At 36.8% G+C, this 16,035-nt stretch overlaps 2 protein-coding genes across 3 annotated transcripts in view; one reads left to right on the forward strand and one right to left on the reverse strand.

Annotated features, from left to right (window-relative positions):
• The window catches only part of LOC120075414 (DNA mismatch repair protein MLH1-like), a 35,147-nt gene extending 25,051 nt beyond the window's left edge, over positions 1–10,096 (forward strand). For both annotated transcript variants that reach the window (XM_039028794.1, XM_039028791.1), the window contains 5 exons: positions 4,280–4,442; positions 4,547–4,708; positions 7,193–7,352; positions 8,962–9,128; positions 9,712–10,096. In XM_039028794.1, coding sequence (XP_038884722.1) covers positions 4,280–4,442; positions 4,547–4,708; positions 7,193–7,352; positions 8,962–9,128; positions 9,712–9,756 — 697 coding nt within the window. In that variant the 3' untranslated portion in view covers positions 9,757–10,096. The remainder of the gene's footprint in view (positions 1–4,279; positions 4,443–4,546; positions 4,709–7,192; positions 7,353–8,961; positions 9,129–9,711) is intronic.
• Positions 10,097–11,121: 1,025 nt separating this feature from the next.
• On the reverse strand, positions 11,122–13,597 carry LOC120075078 (serine/threonine-protein kinase-like protein CCR4). The gene has a single exon (XM_039028240.1). The coding sequence runs from the start codon at positions 13,479–13,481 to the stop codon at positions 11,157–11,159; it is 2,325 nt and encodes a 774-aa protein (XP_038884168.1). The 5' UTR covers positions 13,482–13,597; the 3' UTR covers positions 11,122–11,156.
• Positions 13,598–16,035: the final 2,438 nt, after the last annotated feature.

A 16,035-nucleotide genomic window follows, 5' to 3' on the forward strand; every position in this document is an offset into this window, starting at 1 on the left:
CTCGAAGAAGACAGGTCTAGGGCCATGAATATTTCAATAGTTACATCTACTAAGGCTACTACTTTTGCCACCAAGTCATCTAGATCTGACAGCGACAAGAAACCTCCACCTGTCTGTGAGCATTGCAAAAAACCATGGCACACGAAAGACCAGTGTTGGAAGCTATATGGAAAACCTCCAAATTACAAATGACGTCAGTCACAGGACAAGGCTGGTCCTGGACGGGCTCTGGTCAGCGACTCAGCGAATGACAAGACCTCGACTCCGCCTCAAGCTGACGGTCAGAGTAACTTAAGTGCTATTGGGGTCAGTGCAATTGCGCACTCAGATACGACTCAATCCTTTGGTTTTATTAGCATTAATGGTAAATGACTCTGGATCGTGGACTCTGGAGCAATAGATCATCTGACCGGGTCTTCTGATCATTTTATATCATATCACCCGAGTGCCAGAAATGAAAAGATTAGAATCGCATATGGGTCCTTTGCCCCTGTCGCAGGGAAAGGACATCTTTCTCCGTTTGAGGGTCTAATATTGCGTGATGTGCTGCATGTTCCTAAAATTTCGTATAACTTACTATCTGTTAGTAAAATTACAAGGGACTTGAACTGTCAAATTGTTTTCTCACCCGACATTGTTTTGTTTCAGGATCTGAACTCGGGAACGACGATTAGCACTACCCGGCACGATAGGGGGGGCTCTATTTCCTGACTGATGAAACTTCCTTTAAGGATGGTTATAGGACTAGTTTTATTTCTTTGAATTTCTCTACTGTTGAGACCGATTTTATGTTATGGCATTACCGTCTGGGACATCCCAATTTTCAATATATGAAGTATCTTTTTCCGCATATATTTCATAATATTAATTTATCATTCTTACAGTGCGATATGTGTATCCGGGCTAAACAAAGTCGTGTTTCGTTTCACTCTCAACCTTACAAGCCGTCCAAACTGTTCAGTTTTATCCACAGTGATGTTTAGGGTCCCTCACCAACCACTAACTCTACAGGCAAACGGTGGTTCGTCACCTTTATTGACGATCACACCAGACTGACCTGGGTCTTCCTTTTGACCGATAAGTCTGAGGTGTCCTCTGTTTTCCAACAATTTTATGCGACCGTAGAAACCCAGTTCAACACAAAAATTGCCATTTTACGGAGTGACAGCGGGTGTGAATTCATTAATAACTCGTTTAGGGACTTCTTGGTATCTAAAGGAATTATCCATCAAAGCTCGTGTGTCTATACTCCCCAGCAAAACGGAGTAGCCGAGAGGAAAAATAGGCATCTAATAGAGGCCACTCGTTCCCCTATGATATCTACCTCTCTTCCTTCCTATCTGTGGGGCGATGCTATCCTCACTGCAACCCACCTTATCAACCACATGCCTTCCCGTGTCTTATCCTTTCATACTCCCCTCGACTTTTTCAAAGAATCGTATCCCAACACCCATTTAATTCCTGCCGTACCTCTGCGGGTGTTTGGATGTGTTGTCTTTGTCCATACCCTTGGTCCTAGTAGTACGAAATTCACTTCTCGTGCCCAGAAATGTGTCTTTGTTGGGTACCCTCTCCATCAACGTGGGTACAAGTGTTATCATCCCTCGTCTCGAAAGTACTTTGTGTTTATGGACGTCACCTTTCTCGAGGATCAGCCTTTCTTTCCCGTTAGTCCTCTTCAGGGGGAGAGTCCTAGTGAAGAGGCTAACTGGTCCACGTACTCCATTCCCCTAGAGGTGTCGGCTGAACCTGAACATCCTAGCCCTGTTCTCCCTAGTCCCGTTCTTCCCACTAATCAAGTCCCTTGGATAACTTACTACAAGAAGAATCTCAGGAAGGAAACAGTGCCGCCTGTCGCTTCTCCGGCTCCAGTTCATGAGTCTGACTCGGTCTCAGTTCTAGGTATGAATATCCCTGTTTGTGATATTGATGATTGTGTTGAGACTAATAATTGTAAAGTGGACAGAGATATAGAGATTGATGCAAATGATGAGAAAATAGAGGAAATTGATGCAAATGATGAGAAAATAGAGGGAATTGAGGATGGAGAAACTGATGGAAAAGACAAACACTGAGGAAATAACTCCAGCAAACGAGAATAGTGGAAGGGAAGGTGATTGTGTGGGAAGTCCTTCTAAAGAAAGATCATAGATCAGATGGCTAGTTGCAGTAAGAAACTTGGAATAGAGGAAAATCGTGATGTGTCTCTCGATCTTCCAATTGCCTTGAGAAAAGGGACTAGGTCATGTACAAAGTTCCCTATGCATAGTTACATGACTATAGTAACCTATCTCCGGAGTTCAAGGCTCTTACTACCAATTTAGATTCGGTGATGGTTCCAAATAATATACAAGTTGCCATGGAAACTCCCGAGTGGAAGGCTGTAGTTATAGAAGAAATGAGAGTTCTAGAGAAAAATGGGACATGGGAACAGGTTGCTCTTCCTGAGGGGCACAAGACGGTTGGATGTAAATGGGTTTTACTGTCAAGTACAAATCTGATGGCTTGATTGACAGATACAAGGCGAGACTGGTAGCCAAAGGCTTTAACCAGACCTTTGGTATTGATTACTCTGAGACATTCTCTCCTGTGGTCAAACTCAATACGATCCGGGTACTGTTATCTGTTACTGTTAATAAAGATTGGCCTTTGCACTAATTGGATGTGAAGAATGCGTTTCTTAATGGAGAACTCGAAGAAGAAGTCTATATGAGCCCTCCACCTGGCTTCGAACACCAGTTTAACCATCGGGTTTGTAGATTGAAGAAGTCACTGTATGGGTTGAAATAGTCTCCAAGAGCTTGGTTTGATAGATTCACCACATTTGTAAAGCATAGGGGTATGATCAGGGGCACTCAGACCACACGTTGTTTACAAAAAAGTCGAGTTCAGGAAAGACCTTAGTACTTATTGTGTATGTAGATGACATTGTTCTGACCGATGATGATACTGATGAAATTATGAGACTTAAAACAAAGATGGCTGAAGAATTTGAAATTAAAGATCTGGGAAAATTGCGATACTTCCTTGGGATGGAGGTGGCTCGATCGAAAGAAGGTATCTTTGTCTCATAACGAAAATATACTCTAGATTTCCTCAAAGAAACAGGAATGACTGGGTGTAAACCTGTAGACACCCCTGCAGAGTATAATTCCAAACTGAGTAATGTTAATAATGGAGCCCCTGTTAGTAAAGAGTGATAACAACGATTAGTCGGGAAGTTGATATATTTATCTCACATGAGACCTGATATATCGTATGCCGTGAGTGTTGTTAGTCAGTTCATGTAAGCTCCCTATGAGAAACATATGATAGCCGTTGAACGCATCCTACGGTATCTAAAGCGCACTCCTGGTAAAGGTCTTCTGTTCAGGAAATCTAGTAAATGTGGTATAGAAGCATATACAAATTTGGACTGGGCTAGATCTGCTGTTGATAGAAAGTCTGTCTGAGTATTGCACTTTTGTCTGGAACAATCTGGTCACTTGGAGAAGTAAGAAATAGGGAGTGGTTGCCAGGAGTAATGCAGAAGCCGAGTACAGGGCCATGAGTTTGGGGATATGTGAAGAAATCTGGTTGAAGAAAGTATTAACAGATCTTCGACAAGATAGTAAGCTTCCAATGAAATTGTTCTGCGACAATAAAGCAGCAATAAGTATTACCAACAATCCGGTCCAGCACGATAGAACCAAATACGTCGATATTGATAGACATTTCATTGAAGAAAGACTGGACAATGGGAGCATATGTATTCCCTACATCCCTTCAAATTAGCAGATTGTAGATGTCCTTACAAAGGGGTTGTTAAGACAGAGTTTTGATTACTGTATCAGCAAGTTGGGTCTGATCACGCCCCAACTTGAGGGGGAGTGTCGAAAAAGGATTGATTTGCCTTAGGGGTTTATTTGTAATTCTCTTATCGACCTAGGGCTTCCTGTCTGTCTATTTATTTGAGCAGTCTTTCTGTATTTTTGTACAACTTAATAATAAGTTTTGATCGTGGTTTTTTCTCCCTGGCCTAGGGTTTTCTACGTAAATTAGTTGTGTGTTCTTTTCTCCTTCTTTTATTTTCATCAGTAATAAATCTGTAAAAAAAAAAAAAAAGAAAAGAAAAGAAAAGAAAAAGAAAGGAAAAAAAAAGGATAAACCACGAGGAGATGAGATATGGAAACTGGCCACTGTATCTCCATGTATGTACAAGGTGCTTGATGTTTGATAGCTTTGATATGCTTGTTTTGTGACCTACCCTTTTACTTTCTCTCTCCATTGTATTTTGTAGCAAAGAACTCATGTACCAGCAAGTTTTACGTCGATTTGCTCATTTTAATGCCATACAATTAAGCAACCCAGCCCCTCTGTACGAGTTATTTATTTTGGCACTGAAGGAGGAAAATGCGAATTCAGAGTGTGAGAATGATGATTTTAATGAGAAGGTAGCTGAGGTAACGTGGTCTCCTCTCTGATATATCCTTTGAAGGCATAAAATAGTGTTTTCTTCCGTTATAGCTTCTTGTTTTATATAGCTAATACTGCCACTGCTTCTTAGACGAGTACAAAACTGCTCAAGTTGAAAGCTGAGATGCTGGAGGAGTTTTTCTGCATACATATTGACAGAAATGGGAATTTGGCTAAACTTCCAGTTGTACTCGATCAATACACACCTGATATGGACCGTGTTCCTGAGTTTATGCTTTCTTTGGCTAATGATGTAAGTTCTAAATTCATTGTTTCCTTATCCTTCTGGTCATGGTTTCAACTATTCATTTGTCTATGATGCTTGGAATTTTTTAAGCATTCATTTGGGGATAAATGTGGTTAAATAATTTACTAATTTTCTATTTGTAAATTGGTCGCTTGGTACAAACTTATACTTCAAAATTTCCCCCCAACACAAAAGAAATTACATGCTTACACTGTAAGAACCCAAAAGCACATTAATTCCCCGATTGGTGACGGTCTTGTACCCGTTAATAGGTTTATTGTGCATTAAAAACACTTAGTTATGGAATTTAATGCTGCTGCTTTGCATAATAAAGAAAAAATTGGAGGTTTGGCTTGAAGAACTTTAAATCTCATTTTCCGGAGAACAATTCAGGAAAATTTTATATTCAGGCCTTTCCAATTGTTTATAGTAGAAGATCGTGCAAAGGTATTTCCATTGACCCTTATCCAACGACATTAAAGGAAGCAATTTGAATAGTGCCTCTAATGAGGATTTTGGCTAGAAGATGGTTGAGAGTTCAAAGAGAGACTCTTCTTTTTAGGTGAAATGAAGCTATTGGGAATGCTTCCATTTTAAAGGTGCGTGACCCTTTGCCTTTTGGTTTGATCTAGTCATCATGGAAAAAAGTAGCTCCACTTTGGAGGAAGAAAGATCTGATCTTAATGACAACATTAACATCATATTAGTAGTTTAGATCAGCACGAATTTTGGTCTGATGCACTTTTTAATGACGGTAGTGACATTTCTTTTCCTTTGAAGAACTTGTGATGGATTTTCCCTCGAAGTTTATGAAAAGATGATTAATGAATTATTTATGAGGTAAAAATCACTTTATTCAGATCAATTCTAGGTCATAAGATGGGATTTTCAACTTTACTTTGGCTGTGTCTTCAAAAAACCTGGAGAGCACGATCCACTGAGATTCGGCCAGCCATTCGTCGCTCCAATTCATCCCTAAAAAAGAAAAAGCCTGGAGAGCACATGGTCGAGACATTTACATGGAAGTGTGCTTGCAGAACATTTGGTTGGGTTTTCTTTCAGGCTGGTGTGCATGATAAGCTTTTGGTTTGACATTTAGAAGGTGTTTGGCCCATTGACTTCATAAGTCGGGGTTAAATAAGCCAACTCCGCTAACTTCAGTAGTGTTGACTATTGAAGTTTGCACATTTATCAAGAAATTTTATCTTCCCTTCTTGCTCTCTTTTGTGCATTTATTGAGGAACTCCATTTTCACAATTATACACTCTAAACACAGACTTTCTAACTCCAACATATTAACTCCAGATTTCATAACTCAATTCGGCGCTCCAAACACCCCTTAAATATTGTATCAACAGAGAGGTTTTAATCCAGTTTTGGCAGTTTCTGCCTATAAGAGAGATTGTTTAAAGTAGCTGGCTTCTATTTTGAGATTTGGTCCTTGATAAAGTTCCATTGATCTTCTTTTTGGGCTAAAGCGTGTGATAGGAATCAGAGAAATTTGGTCCTTGGCACCTCCCCTCACTAAACCCAATTGCTTACCTCCATCAGTTTCTCATATAAGAAAAAAATTGCTTACCTCAATCATTTTTCACTCTACTTATAACAAATCACCATATTCAACTTCCCGAACTAACTCTTTTTATATCCTTAATGCCTAATTATATTTCTAATTCTATCCAAGTAGCATGCTGGACACTTGCAAAGCATGCATGATAGATATGTGTCATACATCAGTTGAGCAAGGTGAATATGAGTCCGACATTTGTTTTGCATGTTCTGAACTGTTCATGAACCTTGTAGAAGTGAAATACACATAAATGCAGAAGCATTTTTGAGCTATAGAGTTTATTTTGTTAAGTAATAAGGTTCCATTTGGTAACAATTTCATTTTTGATTTTTAGTTTTTGAAACTTGCTTCTATTTCCTCTCATTTTCTTATAATGGTTTGCATCTTTCTTTAGTCCAATAAGTTGAATTCTTAGCTAAATTTTAAAAAACAAAAACAAGTTTTTAAAAAATATTTTTTTAGCTTCTAAAATTCAACTTGGTTTTTGAAAATATTGGTAAAAAGTAGATATAAAGCAAGAAATTTAGAGGTGGTAGGGATGTTTATAGGCTTAATTTTAAAAACTAAAAGCCAAAAACTAAATGGTTTCCAAACGGGGCCTAAATGATCTAGAAAATTGATAAGTTAATATAAATCTATCTATGACATTTTGACCGAAGTGCATGGTAATCTGAAACAAAGTTTTAGAATCAGTTATTTTAATGCATAAAAATAATGTATATTATACAAATATATGTTTATAACAAAGTTGTCCGTGCCCTTAGACATCCTCATTTCTCTAGAATTCTAGAAACAAACAGTCCATTTTCTGGAATTCAAAAACCAATCAAGCAATGATTCTCAATTCAATACATCTTTGAGGAACAAATTATCTGCTTTAGCTTTTATCCCATATACCTCATTGTACTTATAATTTGTAGATTGATTGGGAGGATGAGAAAATTTGTCTCCAGTCGATTTCAGCTGCCATCGGGAATTTCTATGCTATGCATCCTCCCTTGCTGCCCAATCCATCAGGTGACGGCTTGCAGTTCTATAAAAGGATAAAACCATTCGGGAATTCTGAAGATGAAAATATAGGTAACTGCTTTTCCAATATTGATACCTTGATTATTTGTTTTCCAATATTATTTTATTCTAGAGATTGATGTCTACGTTACAAACTATTATTTATTCTAATCTCTTCCGTATTTTACAATCTGAGCTTCAATGGGTTCTCTTAATCCTCGTCGATCTATCAATGACCTCGACCTACTAAGGTCACACCTGAACAACTAGCAGGTTGAGTTTGTGAGAACAGTTTTTGCTTGGGTCTTGCTTGTGCTACTTTTCTCTTCCATGTTTACAAGCAGAAAGCACTTATATTCTATTTTTGTTTGCCTTTTTGAGCATGTTTGACTATCAATTCAGTATGTATCACTTAGACTCTCTTGTTTTAGACTCTCTTGTTTTTCCTAACCTTCCTCATCCTGGATATTCGAGTTTAAAATGCATTTCTTTAGCAAACGGTCAATGTTCCTGGCTATTAAATCAAGCCTTTTCCTTCACTTGTTTCAACACGAATGTGGTTTGAAATCACGATGCTACTTTGGAACACCTAAACATGACTTCCTCGCGAGCTAAGGATGCAGATTGCAGGGCATTGGGGCTGTTTTTTAAGTGAAATTTCTGTAGGCTCAACGCCTGCTGATCAATAGTGCTGTACTTTCGCTTATCTAATGCTATTTCCTTCTGCATACAAAACAGTTTTGATGATGATTTAGGATGCATTTACTGGTGTTAAAATCAGTCCTCTGGGAACCCGCCTAGGCTCAAGGCACAGGTCTAGTGCTCACCTCAAAAAGGCGAGGCTCACAAGATAAGAAGCGCCTCAGGCGGGTGCCTTTTGTGAAGCCTCAAGGTTCAAAACCTTGTGCCTTAGGGTTTTTTTTTTTAATTAATTAAAAAATAGAAAAAATTAGGGGTTTTCCTTTATTATTAACTAGATGAATCAAATTTACTAAGTCTAAATGCAAAATTTCTTGTATTTAGGGGTCTCTTTTTTCACCGCTTCAACTATGTATTCTTAATGTAGTACTCTTATATATAGTATGCCTCACAAAAAAAAAGCTTGTACCTTTTTTTTTTTGCGTCTTGCGCTTCCCCATAAGAGTATCCTGCTTTATTGCGCCTTGAGCTTTAAAAAACACTGGTTAAAATTTATCTATACACATTTTCAAATACACGAGTTACATTTAATTACATACACGAATAGTTGGATACATGAATCACTAAGTACAACATTTTCATGTATTGGTGAAGTTATGTATTGATATTTAATATTGATGTCTTTTGATGTATTTTCCTACTAGTATAAATGTGTAAGATTTGTTATGTGTAAGGACCCGTTTGGATTGATTTAAGAAAAAAATGTGTTTTTCAAAAAAGTCATTTTTATTTAAACACTTTTGATAAAAATTGATTAAGATGCATTTGAAAAACTATTTTGAGTGATTACCAAACATTCTAATGTATTCCAAAATTACTTATTTTTAAAATTAAACACTTAAAAATATATTTCAAACACACCTTAAGTCAAGTAGAGTGAAGTCATTTACAAAAAATACAAGTTCTTGTTTGAGTAAGAGAAATTTTCTTCTCCTCAAGTCTTGAGTTGTGTTGTGAGTGCCTACTATGTTTACAACAACAGGTGATGATGAGGTGGGAATGGATAACGAAATTGACCATGGACTACTATCAGAGGCAGAAACTATATGGGCTCAACGTGAATGGTCGATACAACATGTACTCTTTCCATCAATGAAGCTGTTCTTCAAGCCTCCACGTTCTCTGGCCGAAAATGGTACTTTCGTTCGGGTAAGTCCTCTTTAAACTGCCCCCGAAGGGATGTCCGCCTACTATTTAGAGGTCTAGGAATCCCATGTAGGTTAAGTTGAAAAACATTGATGCCTGTATCACAATGATCTTGAAATTGATACGCTTGGTAGTTGGCAAGTTTTCATGGTTTGGAAACTTTAATTGTGCTAGCTAAAGTGAGTGCAAATCAACAGTTACTCGATGTTGAAGATTCAATCTCTATACCCTCACTTGACTAAAAAATAAATTGTGCTTTCAAAGAAATCTTCAACGGAAGTTCCAAAAATTAGGACTTTTCTTTTCATTGAATTTGTTGACAAACGTTGTTTTTCATGCTTGAAATTTGAAAATAGTTTCAATGGCGGAAATAAGAAAACCAAAGTCAATCACACATCTAATAATACCTGTAGAGATTAAATGGATATCAGGATTTAATTGACCATCCTTTTGAGACTTTTTGTTATAACCACCTGCCAAGTGTTTCATTTGTTGACCATAAACCTCATTTAATGTGTGCTTTTGCTTGCTTTGAAAACTTGGTGGTCTATGTATTTATTAAATGTGCTATAATTGACTTTCACAGATTGCATCATTGGAGAAACTTTACAAAATCTTTGAGAGATGTTGAGGAAGTTTGATCAACATGGGGCTGCTTCTAGAAACATGCCTGTTTCTTTTTGAAAAAAATATTTAGGTGCATCTCAGGCAACATCTATCTTTGTGCAACCTACTTAATTGTCCAACCACATTTTGCTACGTGGCAAGTTCTTTTCCCTCTTCTTTTTTTTTCTTGTGATTGGAGTAGACTACAAAAAAAAAGGTGTAATCCCAGGATGTACTTGAGTATTGTTTCTTTTTTGTCTTCTTTTTGTAGCTCTTCTGCAATTTGTATAGTTGCCATTTTGCATGTAACAGCCTTTGATGTTCTTGTAAATCCTAAAGTACCTACAAGTTATTCAGTTTTGCAATCTTTTTGTAGGTGAATTTTGGGTGACAATTTATGCTCAAAATCAAATTCTGTATTTTATCTTCAATAAAATTTTCATGGGTTCATATAAAGATTGAAAAAGTTAGTTTATATTCATGGGTTTATATAAAGAAGAGGTGTAAATTAGTTTTCTTAACTCTCTCCCATTTGGCAAAGCTTGAGATATGAAAAGAGTCGGAGTTTAATTTGAATTTGTTTTTCTTCTTAAAACGAGTTTAATTTTCAATAGAATCCAATTTGGATCTTATTACACAATTCAAGATGATTTCCTTTTTATTAAGAAAGTGATTTTGGAAATTCTTATTCTGATCTATCTACCAAAGTTTAAATTTGAGTTTTAATAGCTTCCCAAGTATTTTAAAATTCAATCCTGTCTATTTAATTTGAAATTTCTTCAGTTCTCCAAGGCTCAGTTCAGTTCACACCAGGTTTGGTAGTTTTCAAATTCAAATTAAAAGTTTGCAAAACTTTGAATATGTTTTTATTCTTTATGATTAAACTAAAATTAAATTTTCAAATTTGAAATATAACTCTATCTTTTCACTTTCCCCCAAGAATATTGGAACAAGTTTCCTGGATGGAAATTGAAATTTGGGAAAATTTAGTTCTTGTTTGATAGTCATTTGGTTTTTGGTTTTGAAAATTAAGTTTATTTCATCTACTTTTCTTACAATGATTTACATCTTTCTTGAATACAGTGGTTGGATTCTTAGACAAATTTCATAAACAAAAACAACTATTTGAAAACTATTTTTTTTTAGTTCTCAAAATTCGGTTTGGTTTTTTCAAACTACTGGTAAAAGTAGATAACAAAGAAGAAAATTTTGAGGTAGAAATAATGTCCATAGACTTAATTTTTAAAAATAAAAATTAAAAACTAAAAACAAAATAGTTACCAAACGAGGTGTTAATCGATGGAATAAATCAAAATCATCTCAATTTATCAGTATCATATAATTTCGTTGAAGAATTTTTAAAAAGAAACTAAAAGAAAGAAAGAAAGAATGTTGAATGAATTTAATTTCATTTGAAGAAATGCTTTACATTGATGACTCAGTTGAAGATCTAGAGAGAGTTGTAGGAGCCAAACAAGCAGCCAAAGCCCTCTCCAAACAATTTACAATATCCGTCATTGAAGGTCTATGTCTTCCTTCTGTAATGACACAATCAGCCGCCAAATATCCCACATATTTCACTGCCTCTATCTCAAATGGCGTTGGTGGTGGCACTTTCCTATCCAGTACCCTATGAATCTCATCTCTCACAATGTAAGGCACCATCACATCCACCACATTCCTAGGCACTCCATTCTCATTCTTATGTATTGCTTTACATCCCGATAACAATTCTAACAAGACCACTCCAAAACTATACACATCACTCTTCGTCGTCAACTGTTGTAATCGGTAATATTCTGGATCCATATACCCTACTGTTCCTGCTGCACGTAACGATAGATGTGACGCACCGTCATCTGGGCCCATCAGCGAGAGTCCAAAATCAGAAACCTTAGCCGTCCATTTGTCATCGAGGAGGATGTTTGAGGACTTGATGTCACGGTGGATGATTGGCGGCGAGAGATAGTCGTGGAGGTACTGGATCCCTCTAGCGGCATCGAGCGCAACAGCAATGCGGCAAGCCCAAGAAGCGGCAAGTGGGGAGGATGGGAGGTTGTGGAGGTGGTTATGGAGAGTGCCATTGCTCATGAATTCATACACCAACACTCTTTCATGAGTGTCATCAAAGAATCCAAGAAGACGTACGAGGTTCTTGTGGTTAATGCGAGACAAGGATTCGAGTTCATTAAGGAAAGCATTGTCTTTGTCTTCTTGTCTCTTTGTCCCCCAAGCTGATGAAGAAATGGCTGAAAATTCAGCTCTTTTAATGGCTACTTCACGACCATCATTCAACACAGCTCTATAAACAGATCCAAAGCTTCCACTTCCAATTTTATGTTCTTCAGAGAAATTATTTGTAGCTTCAACAAGAGTTGATAGAGGAAAATCCTCCAATTTCCCCAATTGTCCTCCATTTCCCAAGCTAATCAAATGGCTCAATCTCTTCTCCAAAACCCTCTTCCCATTTCCCGGCCTACCCGCCACCGTCTCACGGCGGTCACCGCCATCTCCGCCGCCACTGGTTCCGAGAGGATCCTCCATTGGGCCAGAATCATGAACACGAGAAACTCTGTTTTTACAATATTTGTACACAAAAAATGAACAACTTAATACTAAAGACAAGCTCCCAACACAGCCCACTACAAGTAAAGCCACCATTCTGCCATTCCACCGTCGGCAGGAGGAATGATGACAAATCTGCGGCGGCGCGGCAGGGGACGGCGGCGGCGGCGGCGGCGGCGGAGGAAGAAGAGCTCTGTCTTTACAAGGGTTGCAAATCATGGCTGGTTGAGTACAATATTGTTGTGTGTTAGGCAATGGGCCACATGGGCATTGGGATCTACAAGGACCAGGTGAAACAGAATCGAAAACAGAGAACAAATTTTGATCAAAAATTTCATTTCCCCAACAGAGTAATGAGAAATTTCTTCTCAAAATTCCACAGAACACATTTTTCTTGGCTTCAATCGCAGTAAAAAACTCCCCTGTTAACCTCTCCGGTAAGGTAAAATTCTTTTCACCCCAACAAACCGCCGTCCCATTCAACCGGAGAGCACAACTCCGATTATCCCCCAAAGCCAACGTTTTAAACTCCCCTGCCGGAATATCTCCGGCCACCATGTTCCAACACTCCAATTCATTCCTCAAATTAATCCCACACACATGCCGGAACCCGGCGGCGACCGCCTTGTACCTACCGCCTCCGCCGCCTGCAACGGTGGAATTCACACTTCCATTGCAACGAATCTCACCGGCGTTAGAGAGCCCACAAATGAAATCGCTACCGACAGCGATGGACGAGAAATCAAAAGTGAAATTCCGATCAAATTGCCGCCATTGCCAACATTCAAGCTGTTTGGTAGCGTTAACAACTCCACAAATGTGGGAATTTCCAGCTCGAAGTTCCTTCAAATTTGGGCCATTGTAAACCCTTTTAGTCACCATGTTTGTTCCATTTACAGAGAATCTCCAACAAACGACGATGGATTGGGAGGTGGTCGGAAAATTTCTCAATCCACAAAAAAACCCATCTCCGGCAACGATCGCAGAATAAGAATCATTGGGATTGAAGGGAATTTGAATCCCAGAAGGAAAACTGGAACAATTCAAAGAGAATCGAGCATTCAAACTGCAAACCAGAGTCTGATTTGCAGTTTCAGAAATGGAAACAGTAGATAAAGAAGAAACAGAGAGGAAAAAACAGGGGAAAATTAAGAGAACGAAGGAACAAATAGGGAAAGAATCCATGGAAATGGAATTGGAATTAGAAATTTCATGAGGATGAAGAAGAGGATTTGATAAAAAAGGAAGTTTTTGAGTTTTTGTTTGAGAGTCAAAATATTGTAAAGGTCATATGAAGAAGGGGACGCGGTTGGGAGTGAAGACCACTGACTCGGTCGTTTTGAAGATTTCATAATAATTTTTTTCAAAATCAAAATTATTAATTATTTAATTTAATATTGTTTTATTATTATTAATTAATTGAATTTGAGGAACATATGCTCAGACTCACTCCTCACAGTCAAACTTCTACGTGTGGCCTCAAATTACTCCTAAGTCAAAGATGTATTCATTTCTTATTCATTATTATCTCATATTTATTATAAATATTATGATAATTGATGTCTATTAGATGCTCATGATTACTGTTCACATGCTTCTATTTTTCGAAGTGTTGTCACATGTCTCAACATTAAGCATTATTAGTGTTTTCCATGCAATCCATCTTATACTTGCCAAATATAGTGACATTTGGTGGGTTTTGAAAAATATACACATTAGGCAAAGTCCATAAAATTTGAAGAAAGTGTAGATTTTTGAGAAATTTTTTATTTCATATTTTGTTAATTTATTTATTATATTATATTTTCTCCATATTCGTGTTCTCGTTGTGCGTTGTTGTGCTCCTCAAATTTACAACAGGTTATCAACACGAGCACTTATTGTTTTTTCCGCTAAAAGTAGATCCCAAAGGTATGTTGGTTTTTCTCTCTCTTTGTTATAATTAATAAATTGGATGTTGTTTTAAATATTTGATATATATTAAATTTCTAATCTAAATATAATTTTTTGTAATAGTGTTACTATGAAAAATATTACAAAAGAAGAATTGTAACATTTGATATTATGGTAATAGTTATATTTTCATTAGTGCTTAATGTCAAAATACACATGGATGCCTTAAAAATGTGATCATTAGAAAATAATTTTTCTTCCTAAAGTTCGTCGTAAATGGATGCACTTGAGGCTCTAAAACTTTAAATCAATATGTTATAGAAGACATTTTTCTACATTTTAGATATGCTCTTGCAGTAGCAATATCCAGAGAAAGGTTTTAAACAGTATTGTTAACTAATTTCTTGTCTTCTTGTGGCCGAACAGAATAACGAGTTATGAATGATCAATCATGAATGTCGACCAATTGGAACAACACCATTCCCTGAAGTGAATGCTGAGAATGTTAATAATCGTGGTCAAGATTATGACCACGATCGAGGTCGTGACTATGACAGAGGAAGAAATAATTATTCTTTTCGTGGAAATCGTTCTAATCATTCAAATTTCAAAAGAACCACACAAAATGATGATTACAAAGGAAAAACTCCACAAGATAAAAGTTCAAAAAGTGTTGAAAATAAATGCTTCTAATGTGGAATGACTGGGCATTGGTCACGTACCAGTCGTACGCCAAAATACTCAGTTGATCTCTATCAAGCCTCCTAAAGGAAAAAGAGAAAAATGTGGAAGCAAATTTTGCATACCAAGATAATGACATATGTGACCCATCCTATATGAAAAATTTGGATGTGGCGTATTTCTTTGAATTTCCTGAAGAAAAAATCGGCAGAATTGATGGAGCATCAAGTGTCTCCTTTGGCTTTGAAAATATTTAGATTTAATGTTGGTTTTTTATTCATCTCCATATTTTTTTTTCTTCTCTTAGTAGATGTTAACCTTTGTATATTCCAAATGTCGTTTTTCTAGTTGTAATTATTTTCTTTTAATGAAGAAACCTGGATCATTTTCATATGTTGGACGACTAAAAAATGAGTAAAAAAAGATGTGTCTGGTAGACAGTGCAACTACGCGTACAATACTTGCAAGTAGAAAATATTTTTTCAAACTGATAATGTTAGAAGCAAAAGTCAATACAAAATTAGGTTCTGCAAATTTGATTGAAGGTTTGGAAAAGTAAATATTATTTTGCCTAAAGGAACAAAATTTACAATTGGCAATGGATTGTTCTCTAGTCAATCAAAGAGAAATCTACTTAGTTTTCAAGATATACGTTGTAATGGTTATCATATTGAGACTCATAGAAAGAATAATATAGAGTATCTTTATATCATATCTACTATCTCATATGAAAAACGTATACTGGAAGAGTTGTCTGCTTTATCTTCTGGATTATATTAAACTTATATACGAGCAATTGAAACATATGCAACAATGAACCTGAAGTTCTTGAATCCAGACATATTTACAATTTGGCATGACAAATTAAGTCATCAAATGTCTTCAAATGGACATCCATTGAAGAGCCAGAAGATTCTTCAATTTAATGAATTATCATGTGATGCTTGATCTCAAGGAAAATCGATAATTAGACCATCACCAGCTAAAGTGGGGACTGAATCACCTATATTTTTAGAACGAACTCATGGTGATATATGTGGACCTATTAACCCACCAAGTGAACCATTTAGATATTATGTGGTATTAATAGATGCATTCAGCAAATGATTAAATGTGTGCTTATTATCAATCCAAAATCTTGCATTTGCAAGATTAGTTGCTCAAA

This window comes from Benincasa hispida, chromosome 4 (genome assembly GCF_009727055.1).
Source record: "Benincasa hispida cultivar B227 chromosome 4, ASM972705v1, whole genome shotgun sequence".
NCBI lineage: Eukaryota > Viridiplantae > Streptophyta > Magnoliopsida > Cucurbitales > Cucurbitaceae > Benincasa > Benincasa hispida.